Raw genomic sequence first — 17,836 nt, 5'->3', positions numbered from 1 at the left:
GCAAAAGAAACTACTCTTGAGTAAAAGATTTCTCCTCCTAGGAATTAAAAGAATCTGTATACAGTATCTTGTCCTGCTTTTGTGTCGTCCACTATAGTTTTCTATGCCTTATTCTCATGCTGCAGGCTTCTATTAACATGATTTCTCCCTACTTCTATGAAACTTTGTAAGAATTTGATACTTCAAAGCTGTCAAATTCTGCCGAAATCTGTTGCCAATTTTGTAAATTAACAGAGATGAGGCACTCTGCCTTGCTTCTAAATGAAATTAGACTACTACTTCCCTTATAAATGTATTGGAAAACAAAGTATTCCATAACTGTTTACAAAATGCATCTGCATTTTGAGCAAGTTATTAATTCAGGGAAAAAAAAACAAACTACTGGGCCAGCTTTGTTTTGGGTACAAACCTTGAATGAGTGTTGTTCTCAATGCAAGCCTCAGATTTTCTATTAAAATTTAGCTTTCTCTTAACGTGGTATGAAAAAGCCATGTTAAGATGCCAGCCTTCTGCATTTCAGTGGTTTTAAAATGCAGAATTCCTTACATAAACTGCTTTACACAATAGCGATGTGCACATTATTATGTTGTGTGCTTTCAAAGATCCATAAGGAGTTTAATGTGTCACCAGAACACGCAGTTGCTTAATATTTGCTTTTCAAGGCAAGGATGCCTTTAACTTCCTTAAACAGCTTCAAGAGTCTGCAATCTTAGGTGGCTGTTAGAGGACAAGTATCTCAGTACAAGAATCTTTTAGATACCTTGAATAATCTGTTCTGCCTCCACATGGCATTTGGTTTGCCTTTGCTGAATTTGAACTTCATGTAATACACAAAAGCATTCGTAGTATAAGGTTTAACAGTTGCTTGTTTTTATGACAAACATGCAAAGCTGTTATCAGGATCAAACTGAGACCAGCTGCTCACCATGATCCACAAGAACTAGCCTGACTGCAGGAAATACAAGTTTGCACACACTATATATTGCTGCAAGCCAGAAGTTAAATATTGTTATTAAAAACCAAAAAATAAGCAAAAAAGCTCCTATGCTATCCTGAAAAAATATTAAATTTTCACTCTTGAAATGAATAGTAACACACCCAATACTTACTGCAACCACAAGTGTTTATTGTAGCACATTTACAATATGTAAACATTGAGACAAAATATGTTTAGTGTCCTTCATATTGGTGCACAGCATACAGAATTTCATTACGTATTTGCACACACACCTACTAAATTGTTGCTTACAAATGCAAGTTATCTAAAATATGCTTCCCTTTGTTTTTCTCCTCTGCTCCCAGAGTGAATAGACTACAGAAAATAAGGCATCCATTAAACGGTATCACAATGAGCAAAGTATATCATCCAAGTTGCCAGAATTGAAATTCTGTAAGATCTAATGTTTCAGACAGCCACAGACAGTACCAGGTTATTAGGGTGATAGGAAACATCAGTTTCAATAGTGTGGTGAGATGACTCTCAGAGTCTGTGTTCACCTCAGTTTATACTCCAGGTTTACAGACCAGTGTACCAAGGGAAGTTCTCATCGTAAGAAAATAGATACTTTGAAAGTGCTTCTGTCTGACTTTTCCTTTAAAAACATAAGGTGAGCAGACTGCTAAGCTGAAGACCGCAACTGACCCTTACTGGAGCTGGATGTAGAAGGTCTACATCTCTCCTCTCCCCTTGCCCTGACTTCAGCCATGTCCTCCCTGAGAAGAGGCTGCCACTTACATCGCATGGCGCTTCTCTTTATACAAGTATTTAGTTTATGCTCAGAGCCGTATTTGAATGGCTTGTGCACCAGTTGTGCACTGTAATGTCTCCAGAAACAAGTTCCACCAAATTTCATAGGTTTAGTTTATTTTTACTATGACTGCAGATAAACAAAAATGCTGAGAGCACTAGAGTCTGCCTTAGTTCAGTGAGCAAGAGAGAATGCCTGCAGTACTGAGGGCCAGCTCGGTGCTCAAAGTCACAGTTGTCCGGCACCATTTCTTGTAGTTGAAAGTTCCTGCCTTCCTAGTCCCTTGTACAATCTAGCCAAGTCTCTGAACACAGACAGCTTGTTAATGCCCTTTGCAGTCCAGCACAATTTAACTATGGAAACAAACAGAACAAAGCTAAAAAACAAACAAACAAACAAACCTGAACTAGAAGTGAGAGTGCCTAATCAGAAAGGCTGCAAGTTTACCACAAGCTTCTGCCACAGGCTTATGCTGTTTTTGGAGAAAAGCATTCAGACTTCAGGTGTAACATTTTCTGCTGACTCCACTATCAAGTTCTTGCAACATGTGCTGCTTCAAAGCCTCCAAGATATGCTCCCACAAACCATCAAATATGTTCACTAGAACCTATACAGGAGAGGGGAATAAAATGTTGTCAGGTGTAGGCATCAAAATTATAGTTTCATTGTACAAAGAGCCTTAAAATTGCATCTGAACTAGCTAATTAGTTATTTGACATATACTGATAGGAAACTACCATGAACCACAACAAAAACATTTTGAACATGTGAAAGAATTAAGAGGAGCCTCGTGTGTTGTGTAGGACCACGTGACTATTTATGGAACAGAAGCTATACAACCTTTACCACCTGAGATACTTGTTTATTCCTACGGACCATTTGTTTCCAAGTAAACCCAGAAGGCCACAGTACTGAGCTAAAGGAGCAATGTCCATTTGGAGCAGTGACATTTGTCTTCCCAAGATACCGTTACACGTGATGAGCCCTGCTTTCCTGGGAGTGGCTGACACCTGCCTGCCGATGGGAAGTAGTGAAGGAATTCCTGGGTTTGCTTGGCTTGTGTGCAAAGCTTTTGCTTTGTCTAGTAAACTGTCCTTATCTCAACCCATCAGTTCTCGCACTTTTACCTTTCTGATTCTCTCCCGTATACCAGCTGGGGAGAGTGAGCAAGTGGCTGGGTGGTGCTGAGCTGCCCGCCAGGGTTAAACCACAACACCTCCAGATAAAAAATGGTTTGGAACACTAACATGCATAGCATGAGGAGCACATGTGGATCACGACATTTGCCACAATGATAAATAATTGAAGAATCAGTTTAGGAAACAGGGCTGCAAAACCAGGCACTTCAATGGCCACAGCTCCATTCACATCCAGGGCTCTGCGGACTGCCCAATACCCCTGAAGAACAAGTTGCTTGAGAGCAACCAGTTTTTCATTTTCAAATGCTCTTCTAGAGTCCTCCAAGTCAGTGGGAAAAGTACCATGTCCCCACCCTGTCCTGCCTCATATTGGGTTTCTTGCCTGATTAAACTGAGAGGTGTGTGCAGAAAAGGAAACATTAACACCAGCGCCCTTTACCCAGGAGCAAGATGGCCTGCTCTGCTCCATCCCACACTTTCATCTCAAGTCAGGCAATGGGTCGGAACAAGGGCTCTCAGCTCTGGACAGCCTCACTGCAGGCTCTGTTCTGTCCTGGCTCCAAATTTGCTCCCATCTCCTCTCCTTCATACATAAGTGACATTTCACAATATATTGCACCAGAAAAGCCATAACAAGGAGCTTCAAATTTCTTTGATCTTTTTAGCAAGCTGCAAGTATTCAAGGCTCCTGCACCAAGGGACCCTTCAGCAAGCAAGACGCAGAGCTGCTGCCAGCCAGGTTAAATATAAACCACATATCCTGCAGTCTGTACTCCTAAAGAAACAAAACTTTAACTGAAGCATTATGCTCTCCATTGAAGTTAGGCCATCCTTTTCCTAGTGCTGTGATAGTACCTTAAAGTGCATGCTATCTTAAAACCTTTGCAAGCTGACTTTTTCAGTTTCACAACTGCTAACATTTAAATTAAGACACCTTGCTGCGTAAGGTATCATTAAAAAGTGGATAGGAAGACAGGGAATGACTTCGGTAAGTCCCAACTATTGCAGTGGGTACAGGAAGAGTTAATGCTTGCACATGATACATACACACAGTAACTTGGGAACCCTGTATTATCTAACTTTTTGTACTATTTTTTGTATGTTAAGAGATTCTTAATTTAAAATTTTCCTCACCTCTCCTGAGGAAGTTTGGTGGATGCAGACATTTCATACAAATGTTCCATACAGCATAACAAATGGTTTCTGATTTTTGTGTTTGTTTTTTCCCCTTGCCCCCCAGAAATTAAGTACACTTCATGAACATTGTATCAGGGATCTTTTGTGGTGTGCTCCTTTTGCACATTCAGTAATGTATAATTTTAAGTTAAGTACTTACCCTTGCAACAACAAAATAGAGACACAGAACTCTCCTCTTCTAACCTGTACCTGCCAGAGTTTGGTAAGTCTTTGCACTGCGATATAAAACACTGAAGTTCTGTCTCTGGAAAGCCATCTTGTTGGTAGTGCTAAAAATTGATATTTAGTTAATACTTTAACAAGGCTAAAACATACAATAGCCTAAAGCAAAACAACAAAAACATACAACGAAACATGCAACAGCTTCCCCAGACAGTGGTCAGATATTCAGATACTGCTCAGGCCTGAAATAGGCGAATGGAATATGAAATTACTGCTTTTTAGTTGATACTTAACTTCCATTGGGACAGGAAATCAGATAGGTTCGTAAGAAAACCAGAGTACAGAAAAATAAAAGTCTCTTGTAATCACCCTATGCCCTCAAAATTAGATATTATTCTTTAAAATGGCATGCACTGCAAGTCAAAATATCAAGGGAAATAAGAGCCTGCATAACACCAATCTTGCCTTTGTATTCCAAACAAAGAGTAGGAGTTCGTGCTTACCTTGATAGTTTCATACGTATCTGTAATGAGCGCAATGAATAGACTCAGAACCATGTAGATGAACAGACTGATGAAGGAATAGAGGTAGATCCTACTGAATAACCAAACCAAGTAGCTTTTCTGCTGCATTTTTGCAAAGGTGGCAAACATGTCATCTCCATTTATCAATGAAAAAAGGCATTCAGAAACCGTGTTCAGAGAACGGAACTAGAGAGGAGGGAAAAAGACAAGGACATCCGTTGCCACTTTATCTGGGGCCAAAGCCTGTACATAACATGAAGGAGATATATAACTGTTGACTGGCTCCTCCGATCTCTTTGCATGCCCACAGTATGACAACATGCAGTGCTAACAGTAAAACATCTCAGGAATGAGCAAAGTTTGTCACCTCCTATACCCACGCAGACTCAATTCATTCTCCTGTGAACACTTTCTAGAGTTGATAAGGCAATTTCCCTTTTAAAAGGGGTAAGGATAACATCTCCAAAGCTTTAATCTGACACCAGAGTTCTGCAAGATGAAAATTGTTTCTCAGAACACCAGGCAGGACTCCCAGCATGTGACTGGGAGTCACAGCAACTTCCACTCCTGACTCAGAGCTTTCACAACCAGAGGAAAGTCTGACCGTGTCATGACAGTCAGGCTCCTCAAGCAGAGCAGCATCATCTTGAAGATGCACTATTCTTATATTAGAAAAGCCTTGACACGGAAACTTAGAAGACAACAGTAGTAAACTCTCATTTATTTGGAATCCATTCTATTACTCAAGTTGTCTTTTTCACATCAAGTATATTACCTTCACGTGGTACGGTCCCAGTACAATCCATCCACAGAAACAATAGCCCAGATAGATCATAGCAGCACAACAGCAGAACCTCATTACATTGGGTAATGCTGCTCGCAGTGTTAGAATGAGAAGCTGCAGAAGGCAATACAAACAGTAAGAATTCAACCAGGTATTTCTCCCAGTTGTCTTATAGCAACAAACAGAATAAATACCAACAGCACGAAGATCTCAGGAGATCCTTACATTATACTTCTGAAAGAAACCTAGGTAGCGAATGACTCCAAGCCACACAAGCATAGTGGATGTTCCTAGGAGTATGCTACAGACATCGTAACTTGTCAGACTCTAAAGGAAAAAAAACAAAAAACAAAAAACAACAAAAACAAAATCAAATATAACAACTGACAGGCTCTAAATTGTGACTCTCATTACTACAAAGATCTGGTAAGGAGCATTGTTTTCCTTGGCAATCTCTCTCATTAGAGGTTTGTTTGGGGCAATATACATCAGAGAGCAGAAGTGCCACCAAAGAGCAAGGGAACTTTCAAGCGTTACTCATTTCACATGCCTTTACATATGACTGTTTATAAAACAAATTCTGACAATGAGCTAAGTTTCTTTTGCAAGGCCAGCTGCACAGCTGGACTGCAGATGCAGAGACCCCCTCGCCAATGCCCAGCACTCCAATGCCAACTGCATTGGCAGATTCCCTGCATCAGCTTGGGAATCTCTCAGCCACATCCCAACATACAGCGTAGACCTGATTTTAAAACTGCAGAGCAAAAACAGTTCTTCCAGCATGCTGGCAAAGCATTTTTTAAAAAGGTATCATGACTTGTCAGCAGAGTTGACATAAATAATAAGGAAGTTCTTGATATATAGCAAGGACCTGCAAGGTGTAGAAAGTTACAGTGAGAAGAATAATTAGTTTCACATTAATTCTAACCAGAGCTTCATTTATATTTTATTGGCACTTGGCTGTTTTTTTTTTTTTACACCTATACATACTGGCTCACTTTCATCCAAGTGAGCTGATACTCTGTTCCCTGAACTGCAGCTCTTCTCTGGAATGCTCGCATCTGGAAAGCTTACTTGAATAAGAAGCTTCCACTATTTTCTGTTTTTATTCCTCTAACAGCTGGCTAATCTTGCGTATTTGCATAACTCATTTACAGCTTGATAAAAAGCAAATATGGACTACTTTAATGTAAACTTGATACTTATTCAGCATTAACTTTCACACAGTAACATGGAAAAAGACCTTGTTATTGTGACCCACAAGCCTTGTAAAAGGAAGTGAAATGTACCTGTAGATAAGAGTTTAAGTAAAATACTGCCTTAGAAAAGATATATATATATATATATATATATATATATATATATATATATAAATATATGTATTTATACTTATGAGATACAGGAATGCTAAACACAGGATCTTATTTCAGTCTTGTTCCTGTCTTCGCTTCTCCCCAGGCAGGATAGACCTCTCTTTTATCGTAACTAACTTCCTCTTAGCTTCTTTCTACTTCTAAAAACTAAGTTTACATCTCCAAAGGTAAGATAAAACAATTTGTGCAGGGTGTTTATGACAGTCAAGCTGTCACCAGATGGATTTCAGCACTGTGCTTTTATCGCTACTGTCCAAAGTCTGTTGTGTTGCAATGTTATGCTTCAAAGTCTGCTACTGATTCAGTGAAGAACAACATTATCTGAATATTAGAGTGTTTCAGGACAGCATATTGCAATTTTCGTTCCCCAATGTTAAAAAAATATATATATATTTTTTCTACAGCAAGTTTATTTTAGAAATTGAAGGCCTAAAACCAGGCTGTGACTGTTACGTACATGCTGGAAAGCAGTAGATGGGAAAGCAGCAATGTGATGCTTAAGGAGAGTCCTTACACCAGTTAAGCACTCATTAAATGGGGAACAGAAAGTTAAATGCTAAACCTAAAACAACAACAACAACAAAAAAAGTATAACTGGTCCTAAATGGTGAAGAGAGGAAGTCAATAGTCTTAAGCTTTCAGAGGTGAAATTAACTTTATTCCTTGGAGACATCCAAAAGGAACAAAGAGAAATAGAATTATAATATCTAGTGATATTTGGAAACAACACACCTCAGTTATAAATGTAGAAGAGAAGACAAAGTTTTAAAATTCCATACCAGTCAGAACTAATAGCCAGCCTAGAGTCCTCAGAGATTTAAACCTAGTTGGCATAGAAATAACAAGCATTGCTTCCACCTAACTATCTTACCTTGGCTTGTATCTCCATCTTGAGGGTTGATCCAACGATAGTTAGGACATCACTAACTATAATCAGGATGTACCACCCATTGACAAATTCCATCTGAGCACTGAAAGATACTTCTTTTTTATAATAATATAGGAAAAAGCTTACAAATTCCTAGGGGAACAGAAAAAGATAATTAGACTTACACAAGATGTGAATATTTTCCAAAGGAAGAGTTATACCCACCCTTTGGAGTCGAATTCCTTTAACCACCGATCGCGTGCAAAGGATCAATGAGGCGAGGCAAGTCAATATGACAAAAGCATCGAAGATCATCATGTAATGAGTATTCTTTTGTACTGCAGGAACAAAAATGCATGTGTTTATCACCATATGCGTTTCATCTTGAACACTGAAGTAAGAATCAAGTTTTGATGTTTGCGTTTATATAATTGAATTATGAAAAATCTTAGCATTTTCCCCACAGAAGCTTGTCTAACATTTTCAAGAGAGACACAAGTATATCTCCACTGCTGATAGCACTTCAGTTCAGAAAGTTGATGCCACATCAAAAATATCATATATCAGAGTGTGAATGCATCTTACAATGCTGCAAAATTGGGGGAGGGGGTTGTCCATTTTACAAGCACTGGAGCCACAACATTTGACTAAAAAAATGTCTTAGGAATTTTACAAAATATTTACCTTCTCTTCCAGAACAGTATTTGACTGTTAGATGGGATTTCTGTCCTAGAGCCATGTAGATAATTTGCACTGTTGCTCAGATAGCTAAGACCAACATTGAGCTGGACGTGAGATCTCCATCTCTTTTATTACTAAAAATCTCATTCTTTATCAATTAAGGTCAAATTTTGCACCAGAACTACCATTAGGCATCTTTTTCCTTTTTATCCTTATCATACAGAAGAAAATAGATCAAGTTAGTATAAGGATTAGATTTTTAATGCTAAAAGTATTACTGTTTGAGGAAGAAAAAAAAAAGCAGCAAATTAATGCTAACACTTTGAGAATAGGCAGCAAGTCTCCAAAATGGGATGATGAATTTCTAGTTGGCTTCACAAAAATACCTGCAGAACTGCCCAGAAAAAGCCCACCTACTTCTTGTTTATACAAAAGCCACTAACACACGTGCTGGTGCCATTTAAGTTGGTTTTACAGTCTAGTCCAGAGCAGCAGCAGCTTGTTATTATCCATTTGCCATCGCTGCCTTTGTATTTTTCCTTGACTATCAAAAATTAATACAGGGTACTTCCAGAGACGGTTTTGGGAACTGTAACATAGGCAATCTACATAAATGTGAAATATGGATTATTATAGAAGCCTGGTATCGAAACCTTCTTCTACTGCTGCACAAGCAATCTGTTTGAGGTAGTATGCCATCTGGTGTGCATTTATAACATGGCATCTAGCAAAGCCAGTTGATAAAGACTGTTTAGCAGAATATGTGTTTGCTTGAGCGGTATGTCTTGTCCTCTGTGATGCATTTCAGTAAATTTGCAAAATTAATTCCAGTCTGGATCTTAAAAAGAAAACAAACAAACAAGTAAAACACTCATTTCTTACTCTCAGCTGTTCACAAGGGAATTTCCTAATGTAGACACAGCATAAGAGAAAACAGCCAAATATAAAAATGGACCTCTTTCATTGTATTGCTTACATCAGCAAAAAATTGAAAACCAAGTGGAATTTGGAGTCCTGGAAAGCTTCTGGCATTCAAAGAGATTACTTTCTCTAATCTTAAAAGATCTCAGGCAAAGTTTGGACTGGAGACAGTAGGTGACAACAAAGGGTGTTCCTGTCAGTAACTATCTAAAATAGATACTTAACCATACCATGCATCTCAGTTACACTCAAATACACACCAAAGATCATTTAAACAGCAATCAGAAGTGTTTCTAGCCATTGCACTCTAGCAGCCCTTAGCAACAATGCTTCCTTATCTGGCTGGTGTTAAGTCCTGAAATAAGAGTGAATCAGTTTCAACTTTCCACCGCTATCACATGTCCTTCTGTTGCCCAGTGCTACAGCAATGCTGCAAAGCCCTGCCTTAACCAGTGAGCGGCTTAAGCTCAGTAGCCAAAACAAGAAGGATGGAAAAAGTTTGGTTTAACAGCATCAGTGTTACAAGGTTTCAGAGCTGATAAGAAAAGTAATGATGTGGCTAGGTTCCAAGATTTCAATTCAAGAGTTTAAGTACAATTCTTTAGGAAAAAAAAATCAAAATTTAGAGTGTACCCCCAAGGTAATGTATGTCAATAGTGCGTCATCTTTAAATAAAGGAAAAGGTTAATGAACATTATGTTAGCGTGATGAAAGTTTAGCACAAAAATTAGATCACATTTATGTCACTTACTTGATCCAGAAACATGCCAGTCTTTACATTCCCTGATCTCTATGTCGTTGTCTAGACTTATTTTAATTCTTCCACTATGTGCTTTATTATCGAACAATATCTGTATTAACAAAAATTAAAAAAGTGCATGTCTTTTTAAAGTTAAACCATAATATATACAGTATATTGTACTGCTAAGATTGCATAATGATTCAGAATAATTCTGCTAGGGCAGAAGTTATGAAACTTGTTTAAGCTTAAAGTAATTTTTGTTTATTCAAATAAACAGTCAAAATGAAAGACATCTAGTGAAGCAAGTATCTGCCACAAATTGCTTGATCAACTAGATACTGAAATATAGGTGAAATTCTTTTAAACTACAGCCCCCTATCTCCAAGACAGGAAAAAAAAACCACCCACATTCCTAGAAGCACCTCTCTAAAGACAAGAGATTTGTGCTTTCCCCATACGCCAGATGGGTTAGAGTACAAAAAGCAGTAAACTGAACAAGCGTGTGATGACTGTTTCAGGAGCACTCAAAGTTTAACCTTCTATAATCACACCTGATGGTGGTTTAAAGGGTACCAATACAAGGCAGAGTAATCCAGACACCATTGGGGACCACTGAATGGCACCCAACACACCTCAGAAAACATCTGTGCTGACTGCGTATAGTAAATCAACAAGAGTGGGTTCTCATTTCAACTGAAAGATGCATGGCAGGCTCCCACGTACCGTCAGAGTGAAATCATAACAGTCAGGGAGCTCGTGGTGACGAACAGTCTGGAGGTTGATTGCCTTCAGATTGAACATGAGCTGCACTGCCACTAGCCTGGAATAGAGTCTCACATTAGCTTTTTGCAGGGGAAACACACAAATACACCGATGTAGGAAGTACTTACTCCTCCTCACCTGTGGAAATCCAGAGTGAAATTCAAATTGTGCTTTCCCACTGTTCTGTTGTCTAAAGGTGTCATCGGCTCAATGTACAAGCAGTCTGCAATGGATAAGTACTCACAAAAACATCTCATGGGTTATCACACTCTTTAGCTGTAATCTGCCTTTCCCACTCCGAAGGCTGTAAAGAGCAGTTGGGTACAGTAGCCAAGATAGCATGCTTAAGTGATGAGTTGTTTTGAAGGCTAGGTTACAAATACGTTGGCTTGCTGAACGCTAGCCAAGACATTCATCATGAATTCACTGGGAAGGCTCCTGAAATTAGCCTCAAATACTTGTATTAAAGGGTCATCATGTTAACAGATCCCTTTTTTGTGGCAGTAGTTAAAAAGGACAGTTTTTCTGGAAGTGAAATTAGCTACACAGTACTTTTCTTGTGGGTTTTGGCTGGTACTAAGTTTAGTACACCACATTTGAATACACAATATAGTGCTGGATGTTCATTAAGAATTTACCATAAATGTAAGGTCCCTCACCCCAAAGAAACGATACAATAGACGAGATCCATTACCAGTCACAATCTCTGGGTCTATATCAAAGGTGTCATTTCCAGGACAGATGGCTCCTCGCTTGTAGAACTGCTGACATACAGCCAGGGCTGTCTCTTCTGCTCCCCTCTTCTCATAAGCATGGTTTCCAACAGAAATGTTGGGCAGCTGTAAGTACTAAAGTTCAGAACAGACAAACCAAGTCAGATTGCACCAAAACTATTGGTCTCTTAAACAAACAAAAACAACAAAACAAAAACAAACAAACAAAACAACAAAACAAGCAAAAAACACAAGTGCTTGGATCTGTGCCATAACCCATCTTTGTTTTTAAAAGGTCCCACCCAATTTTGCCACCCAATAAAAAATCTTTGATATTCAACAATTAAAATTTGTTACCTCACCATAAAGTGCCTGTAAACAACAGAGGAAGAGCAGTGTTTGGGTCCTCATCTTTCCATGAGGAGTAGGTTTCCAGGACAACATTAACTCAAAACACTTTACCACGTGTATGTCATATTTTAATTTGCATTTGATAGATGGGACACAAACCTTCCCCAATATCAAAAATACCCTTAACAAGTCAACATTCGAGTGTTAAGTAACATGTGCAATCTCAGACATCAGGGAAGGAGGAGGAAGAAAAGGCACATAGGTAAGGAGCACGTATATTGTATACATGGCAGTGACAACCCTTACCTGGTTAATTGCAAAGAATATCTGGTCATAGACATCTGTCTGTGTGTAAACAGCATAGGTGTCATCCGTTCTGTCCATGTACCCCTTCAAGAAGAGATGTTTGAATGCAACAGTATTCTCTTCTTTGAAGGCAACCACCATTTGATTGCTCAATCCAAAAAGCACAAGCTGAAAAGACATTTATATTTCCTGTTCAAAGGCAAATTTGGCTTCTGGAATAGCAGATAAATCCTGTCCTACAAACAGCTACTCCCATCGTGCTGGTACACACAGCACTTACATGCAGGCTACTCCATTTTGCAGCTGGTCAAGTTTGACTTTAAGGAAACAATGGCTTTCAAGAGTGTTCCTTTAACGTGGTTACCAGTGTCTTGGCTAAGGACTCACATTTTCACAAAGAAAAGTATACCAACCCAAATTCAAGCTACCCAGATACTGTTACATGTTATTTTTTAGTTCAGCCCGACATTAATATAACTTGCCTTGAGGAATATCAGTGTTCCTCGGCTAAACAGGCAAGACAAGACATAACCAGACCCCACTTGGAAGTCTGGTCTCCAGCGCAGAAAATAAAAATTGAGGACAACTCAAAAGAAAACAAACATCTCTCCCTCAGGTTCGGGTAAAAGGTGCTTTGACAGTAACTGATGAAAACTGTGCTTGTAACAGGATAACCTTCAAAGCTGTTAAAAAATGATACTGCAACAGTTCATGAAGAGTTAGCATAAAACCCTGCTAGCTATCATCCAGGGTGGGAAAGGTTTCCGAAAAAAAATGTACTCTATTGTTTGCAGGAGCTCACAATTCTCTTTAGTGACTATTGTTTCATATCTAGTGTTGGGACTATTGTGAAGAAACTCATCAGAGCTAAGTCTGAATCAACAGTCTACAGATTAGCTTTATGGCCATGATGCAAACTGTATATATACTTTTTGATAAGGATAACTCAGTTACAGAGATACTAAAATAGTCTGTGAGCAAACTCGGTATTCAAGGCACAGACGAATACATTGGCTAATCAACAGCACTAAGATTTAATTACCTATTGGCAGATTTTCTCTGCAAAGGCTAGGGTAAATTACCATTAGTTTCTTTCTTATTTAGGTTCTTGAACCATCAAATTTTATTTCTAATTGAAAAATGGGACAGATGACAATCAGAGGATGATGATGTATTTGAAACTAAAGCATAAAGTGGGGAATACAAACATACTTCTAGATGTATAGTAAGAGAACTACTATTCCTGTAGTTTTACCCATCTTTCAGGTAACTGTGGAAAAAAAATCTTCTCCATACTTTTATTTTCATAGCACTAACACCACCATGAGTGTAAATCACATGGGCAACTCTGAAGGATGATCACCCAAGGCATTAGAAACGTTACATGGAAAACTTCCTAACTCTCTTCTCACATTGCTCTGAGGCAAACCTTGCAGCTCAGGCAGCAGATAATTTTTTTACAAGAAATCCATGGTGTAAGGCTGGGTGAGAGGAAGAGTGGGGCAGAATTTTTGCTTTTTTGGTTACAAGTGTTTGTATACCATATGCAAGGCACAAGCTACGGACGCAAAACAGGTATCAATTTCAGTTCCTATCACTATTGTAATGCACGCCACTGTTCCTTCCCCTAACCACACACACACCGTCAGAGAGAAAATGGTACTGGGGGTAATAGACATGTAAGGATGCCACCCTTCAAAAAAGGAGAGGAAGTGGAAAATGGGAAAAAGAAGAAAGCCCTTGAAGATGGTTCTTTTCATATCCACTCTCAGTAAAGCTTTTTCAGTCAACATTTTTAGAGAAAACTATGCCTCATGAGATCCTGAGATGTAAGCTACATATATGCAACTAAGTCAGTTCTGTAGTCCATCCTCTCCCACTCTCCACACCAGACCAAGAACAGCATTTCTAATCTACACCCTTCATTTGAATTCCCCTGGACTAAGAAGAGTTCCTGTTTCCATACTTACTCACCTGAATAGTAACCATTGCTATTTTGAGTAGCTGAATCCCAAGTTTCCAAGGTTTCCTGCCCCGGGCCCAGAATTTTTCACACGGGTTCATGAAGAAGAACTTTAACTTCCTTCTGAGCTGGTCTTCCACCAGCAGCTCCTGTGATGCTGACGGGTGTTGTTTGTAGCTGCAGAGCCCTTCATCATCATAAGCAATGCAGCTGCTTACAGCCACTTCAGGATTTTCCATTTCTGAAATGAAAAAGGTGCACAGCAGTTGGAAAACGTGCAAGCATGCATACAGCAGCATCAGGTCGGTCTGCACCGACAACGTGGATCCCAAGGGCGCTTGTCTTCTGTGAAGGTACCTGCACGTCACACCGAATGGGGGACCCGACCCGTAACGTTGCAGTGTTCTGCAGAGCCCTTATTGGCAGCTTCACAGCCAGGAGGTCAGAACATTTATTTAGTAATGGAATTTCTGCCGTGGAAATTCTGTGGAATTATAAAGTCACTTGTGGAAAACCTCTTCCCCTCTCACTGCCCAACGCCAACATCACACATGCAGGGCACCCTGACTCATTTCCTTCTGCTCAGCAGAGCACCGAAGCCTCCAGCAGCATTCACTGGAGGCTGATCTGCCCTGTAAGGGCTTCCTCCCCGGCCCCAAGCCTGCCGCGGTCGGACGCGGGCACCAGCGGACCTTCGGGCGGCGGTGAGCACCGTCAGGGCCAGAGGAGGCACGGGTTGGATGAGCACTGAGACAGCGGTGGGCAGGGCCGCTCACAAGCACAGCTCGGGATGTTACCCTGCACTATCAGCGTGTTTAGACCTTAACCCGTTACCAAATTCACTGCGTCCCAAACGCTTTACAAATGCTATCAGTGATATCGATAGGCAGGCAGGGCCGTTCAGCTGAGAGGACGGCTGCTGACATTAAGAACAGCGCAGGCAGCCTAGGTCATGAATGAATTTACTGATGTGCCAGATTAGGCTTATTTTTTTAAATTTGCTTAATAGAAGTTTCCTACGTAACTCAAACAGAAATCACCAGCCGGTAAACCCCCCAAGGCACAGCTGCCCCCGCTGTCCCCGAGCCCGGTCACGGCACACACGGGTCCCCCCGGCACGCCCCGAGAGCCTCCCGGCCGCTCGGCACCCCGGAGGGGCACGCAGATCGGTACGACCGGCCCCCAGCACAGCCGGCCCCGCTCCCGTCTCCGTCCCCCCCCGCCCAGGGATGCGGCCCGGGGGCTCCCCGTCACCTTGCTGCACGCAGCCGGTCCCAGCGCTGCAGGGCCGTAATGGCGGCGGGCGGCCGGGCGCCCCGGTACGGACGCCCCTCGGCGGCACGGACAGCGGGGACCGGCACGGGAGCGCCTTCTCCGCGGAGCCAGGAGCGCGGAGCGGCCGCCTACTACAGCCCCCATGGTGCCCTGCTCCTCGATCGCCCCGCCGGCAGCAGGCCGTTGCGCGCACGGCATGCCGGGATGCGTAGTTTTTCTGCCCGGCCGCGCGGAATAACCAATAGCTACTTCCTCCCGCGGGGGCGGAGCGCTGATTGGCCGCCGGGTGCGTCAATCCTGGCCCGCCCTGTTGCCGTGACAACCGCGGGGCGCCAGGGACGCGGCGGGGCCGGGCCGCGCAGGTAGCGGCGGGCGGGGCTGGGCCGGGGGGGCTGAGGCGCCCTGTGAGGGGGTGCGGGGCCGCGTGGGACCCCGCTGCCCGCGCGTAGAGGAGATAAACTAAACCAGAGGCCGAAACGGCAGCTTTGCTCCCCACAACACCTATACAGAAGTCGTGTCCAAATATGTACGAGCGCTATTTGTAAAGCGAGCTTTAGGCGTTTAGTCAATTTAGTGTTAGCGCTGTAGAGCGAGGTAGAATATTGTGTGCTTCCTGACAGAACCCTCCTGACAGCTGGCACAGCACGCCGGCATTAACGTACTGCACTGGTGTGCTACGCTGTGTGTGTACTGAGTATCAGCGTATGTAGAGGCCAGGTTGCATGTGTATTTTCTACAAGAACTGCCTTTGGGACTAGATCAAAAGACGGTATTTTTAATGAGTTCCCAAATGTTTGCAGACAGAAGGGTGGTTTCTAGCTTGACACTCAGACTACCTAAAGAACCCCCAACAAAACCACAAAAATAGAGCACGTTTTTAATAATTTCCTCGCAGTGCTTTTGTTAAATGGACTCACATTTTATCATTTCCAAACCAGAGCAAATTACTGGCCTAAATTAGTAATGCACACAAGCTTGATCTTAAATCATTCAATTAGGCAAGCAATGAATCACTCTGACCTCAATTCTGACAGCATCTTTTGTGTTACCGATAGCTAATTAACTTTCCCCTTTTGCAGTACCTAGCAACTTTGTGGATTTGTTTTGTAACTGTAAATGTCTCAGCCCATTACCCGACCAGAGAACATTCTGATCTGACTGTTTCTCTTGACTCTGCAGATCTGAATATGAGATCTGTCTAAAAATAAATGAGGCTACAAAACGTCAAAGGATGTTGTCAAACATTTGCAGCTTTAATTGGGCCTTACCAATTAAAGCGTGACATCATGTTCTGCTGAAAATTTGCTGAAAAATTAGTCAACATATTTAATGAAGAATTTTAATAAAATGCTACTTTAAAAAATAAAATACAGGGTAGTGTATATGACAACTGATTTTCAAGAGTTTTTTTTTTTTAGTTTTTGCACTTTGAAATTTTTCAAATTATGTTGATGTAAATGCTGTTTCCACGTTCACTTCTCAATCACAGCATCATAGATTTATATAAGCATTAATGGAAAAGTATAATGCATTTTTGCCTGTTTGTGGACAAATATTTGTATTATAGAGTTCTTCCTAAATAAGCAATACAGAAATATCCCTTACAGGGTAGGAGCTAACCACAGATTAAAAAAAAATCTCTTCACATTTAAGACGTTATATTGCATGAAATCTTTGGATTGCAAGATTTCCACCAGCCAAACAACTGATTTTCTTGTGGCTCACAGTCTAAATACTTAACAAGAGGTACCTCAGCACATTGTATGCAAGTGCTTTTTTTCCACGCCCTTTTTTTCCCATGAAGTAAAACACAACATTGAATAGGAGCAACGGTGCCAGTGCCTGGCATGCTGATGCGAGGAATTACTGAGCCCCAGCCCTGCCTGGCAGCATGGTCCGCTGTAGCTCTTGGCCACAGGTTGCCCACGTGCTCACTTTTTGGAAGAGCTGGGGAGTGGAAGATTGCTGGTCAGTTCATATTCTACAGTTCTCAGCTGGTGCCAGTTTCCCACAGGGAGCACCTAGGGATTAGTAGCATAATTCTTGGTTTTGTCTGTTTGTTTTTTAAACTTTAAAAAAAAAAGTTTAAAAATGTGCATATACAGTTTGTAAATGGATATAGGCCAGATCATCTTCCAGAGGAGTTTTTTAGAAGTTCTGCCTTTCCTTTCATTAGAGGCTGTAAATGTTTCCAAACCACAATCATACGCCCACAGGATGACAAACAGGCAGATGCAATATGTTATTAGGGATATTGTAAAAAGAGATAATTACTCTGTATTTTACTTACTTGTATTTTTCTAACTGCTTTGGATATATCTGCTTTC

General features: G+C 41.0%; 1 protein-coding gene across 3 annotated transcripts; it reads right to left on the bottom strand.

The window, feature by feature from the left end:
* Positions 1–1,103: 1,103 nt before the first annotated feature.
* On the bottom strand, positions 1,104–15,692 carry MCOLN3 (mucolipin TRP cation channel 3). Of its 3 annotated transcripts, none has more exons than XM_035537295.2 (14): positions 15,489–15,692; positions 14,246–14,475; positions 12,272–12,439; positions 11,596–11,749; positions 11,040–11,124; positions 10,863–10,959; positions 10,149–10,248; positions 8,021–8,133; positions 7,799–7,948; positions 5,780–5,881; positions 5,546–5,668; positions 4,750–4,956; positions 4,224–4,353; positions 1,104–2,355 (listed from the first exon to the last, which is right to left on the bottom strand). In XM_035537295.2, exons 2-14 carry the CDS (start codon positions 14,471–14,473, stop codon positions 2,336–2,338), a joined length of 1,677 nt encoding a protein of 558 aa, XP_035393188.1. In that variant the 5' UTR covers positions 14,474–14,475; positions 15,489–15,692; the 3' UTR covers positions 1,104–2,335. The 3 variants fall into 3 exon arrangements, with proteins under 3 accessions (XP_035393188.1, XP_035393189.1, XP_050568114.1); XM_035537296.2 differs by having other exon boundaries at positions 1,108–2,355; positions 12,272–12,355; positions 15,489–15,604; XM_050712157.1 differs by lacking the exon at positions 15,489–15,692 and adding an exon at positions 14,592–14,658 and having other exon boundaries at positions 1,108–2,355.
* Positions 15,693–17,836: the final 2,144 nt, after the last annotated feature.

Source organism: Cygnus atratus, chromosome 8 (genome assembly GCF_013377495.2).
Source record: "Cygnus atratus isolate AKBS03 ecotype Queensland, Australia chromosome 8, CAtr_DNAZoo_HiC_assembly, whole genome shotgun sequence".
Taxonomy (NCBI): Eukaryota; Metazoa; Chordata; class Aves; order Anseriformes; family Anatidae; genus Cygnus; species Cygnus atratus.
This window is presented reverse-complemented; position numbering and strand designations above follow the sequence as displayed.

Excerpts from the sequence above, each read along its gene's own strand:
- MCOLN3 (XM_035537295.2), bottom strand. The coding sequence starts at position 14,473 with ATGGAAAATCCTGAAGTGGCTGTAAGCAGCTGCATTGCTTATGATGAT. Across the intron at positions 10,960-11,039 it reads TTCACTCTGGATTTCCACAG|GCTAGTGGCAGTGCAGCTCA; the intron begins GTGAGGAGGAGT and ends ACTCTATTCCAG. Across the intron at positions 2,356-4,223 it reads TCTATTTTGTTGTTGCAAGG|GTTCTAGTGAACATATTTGA; the intron begins GTAAGTACTTAA and ends TCTCCTGTATAG.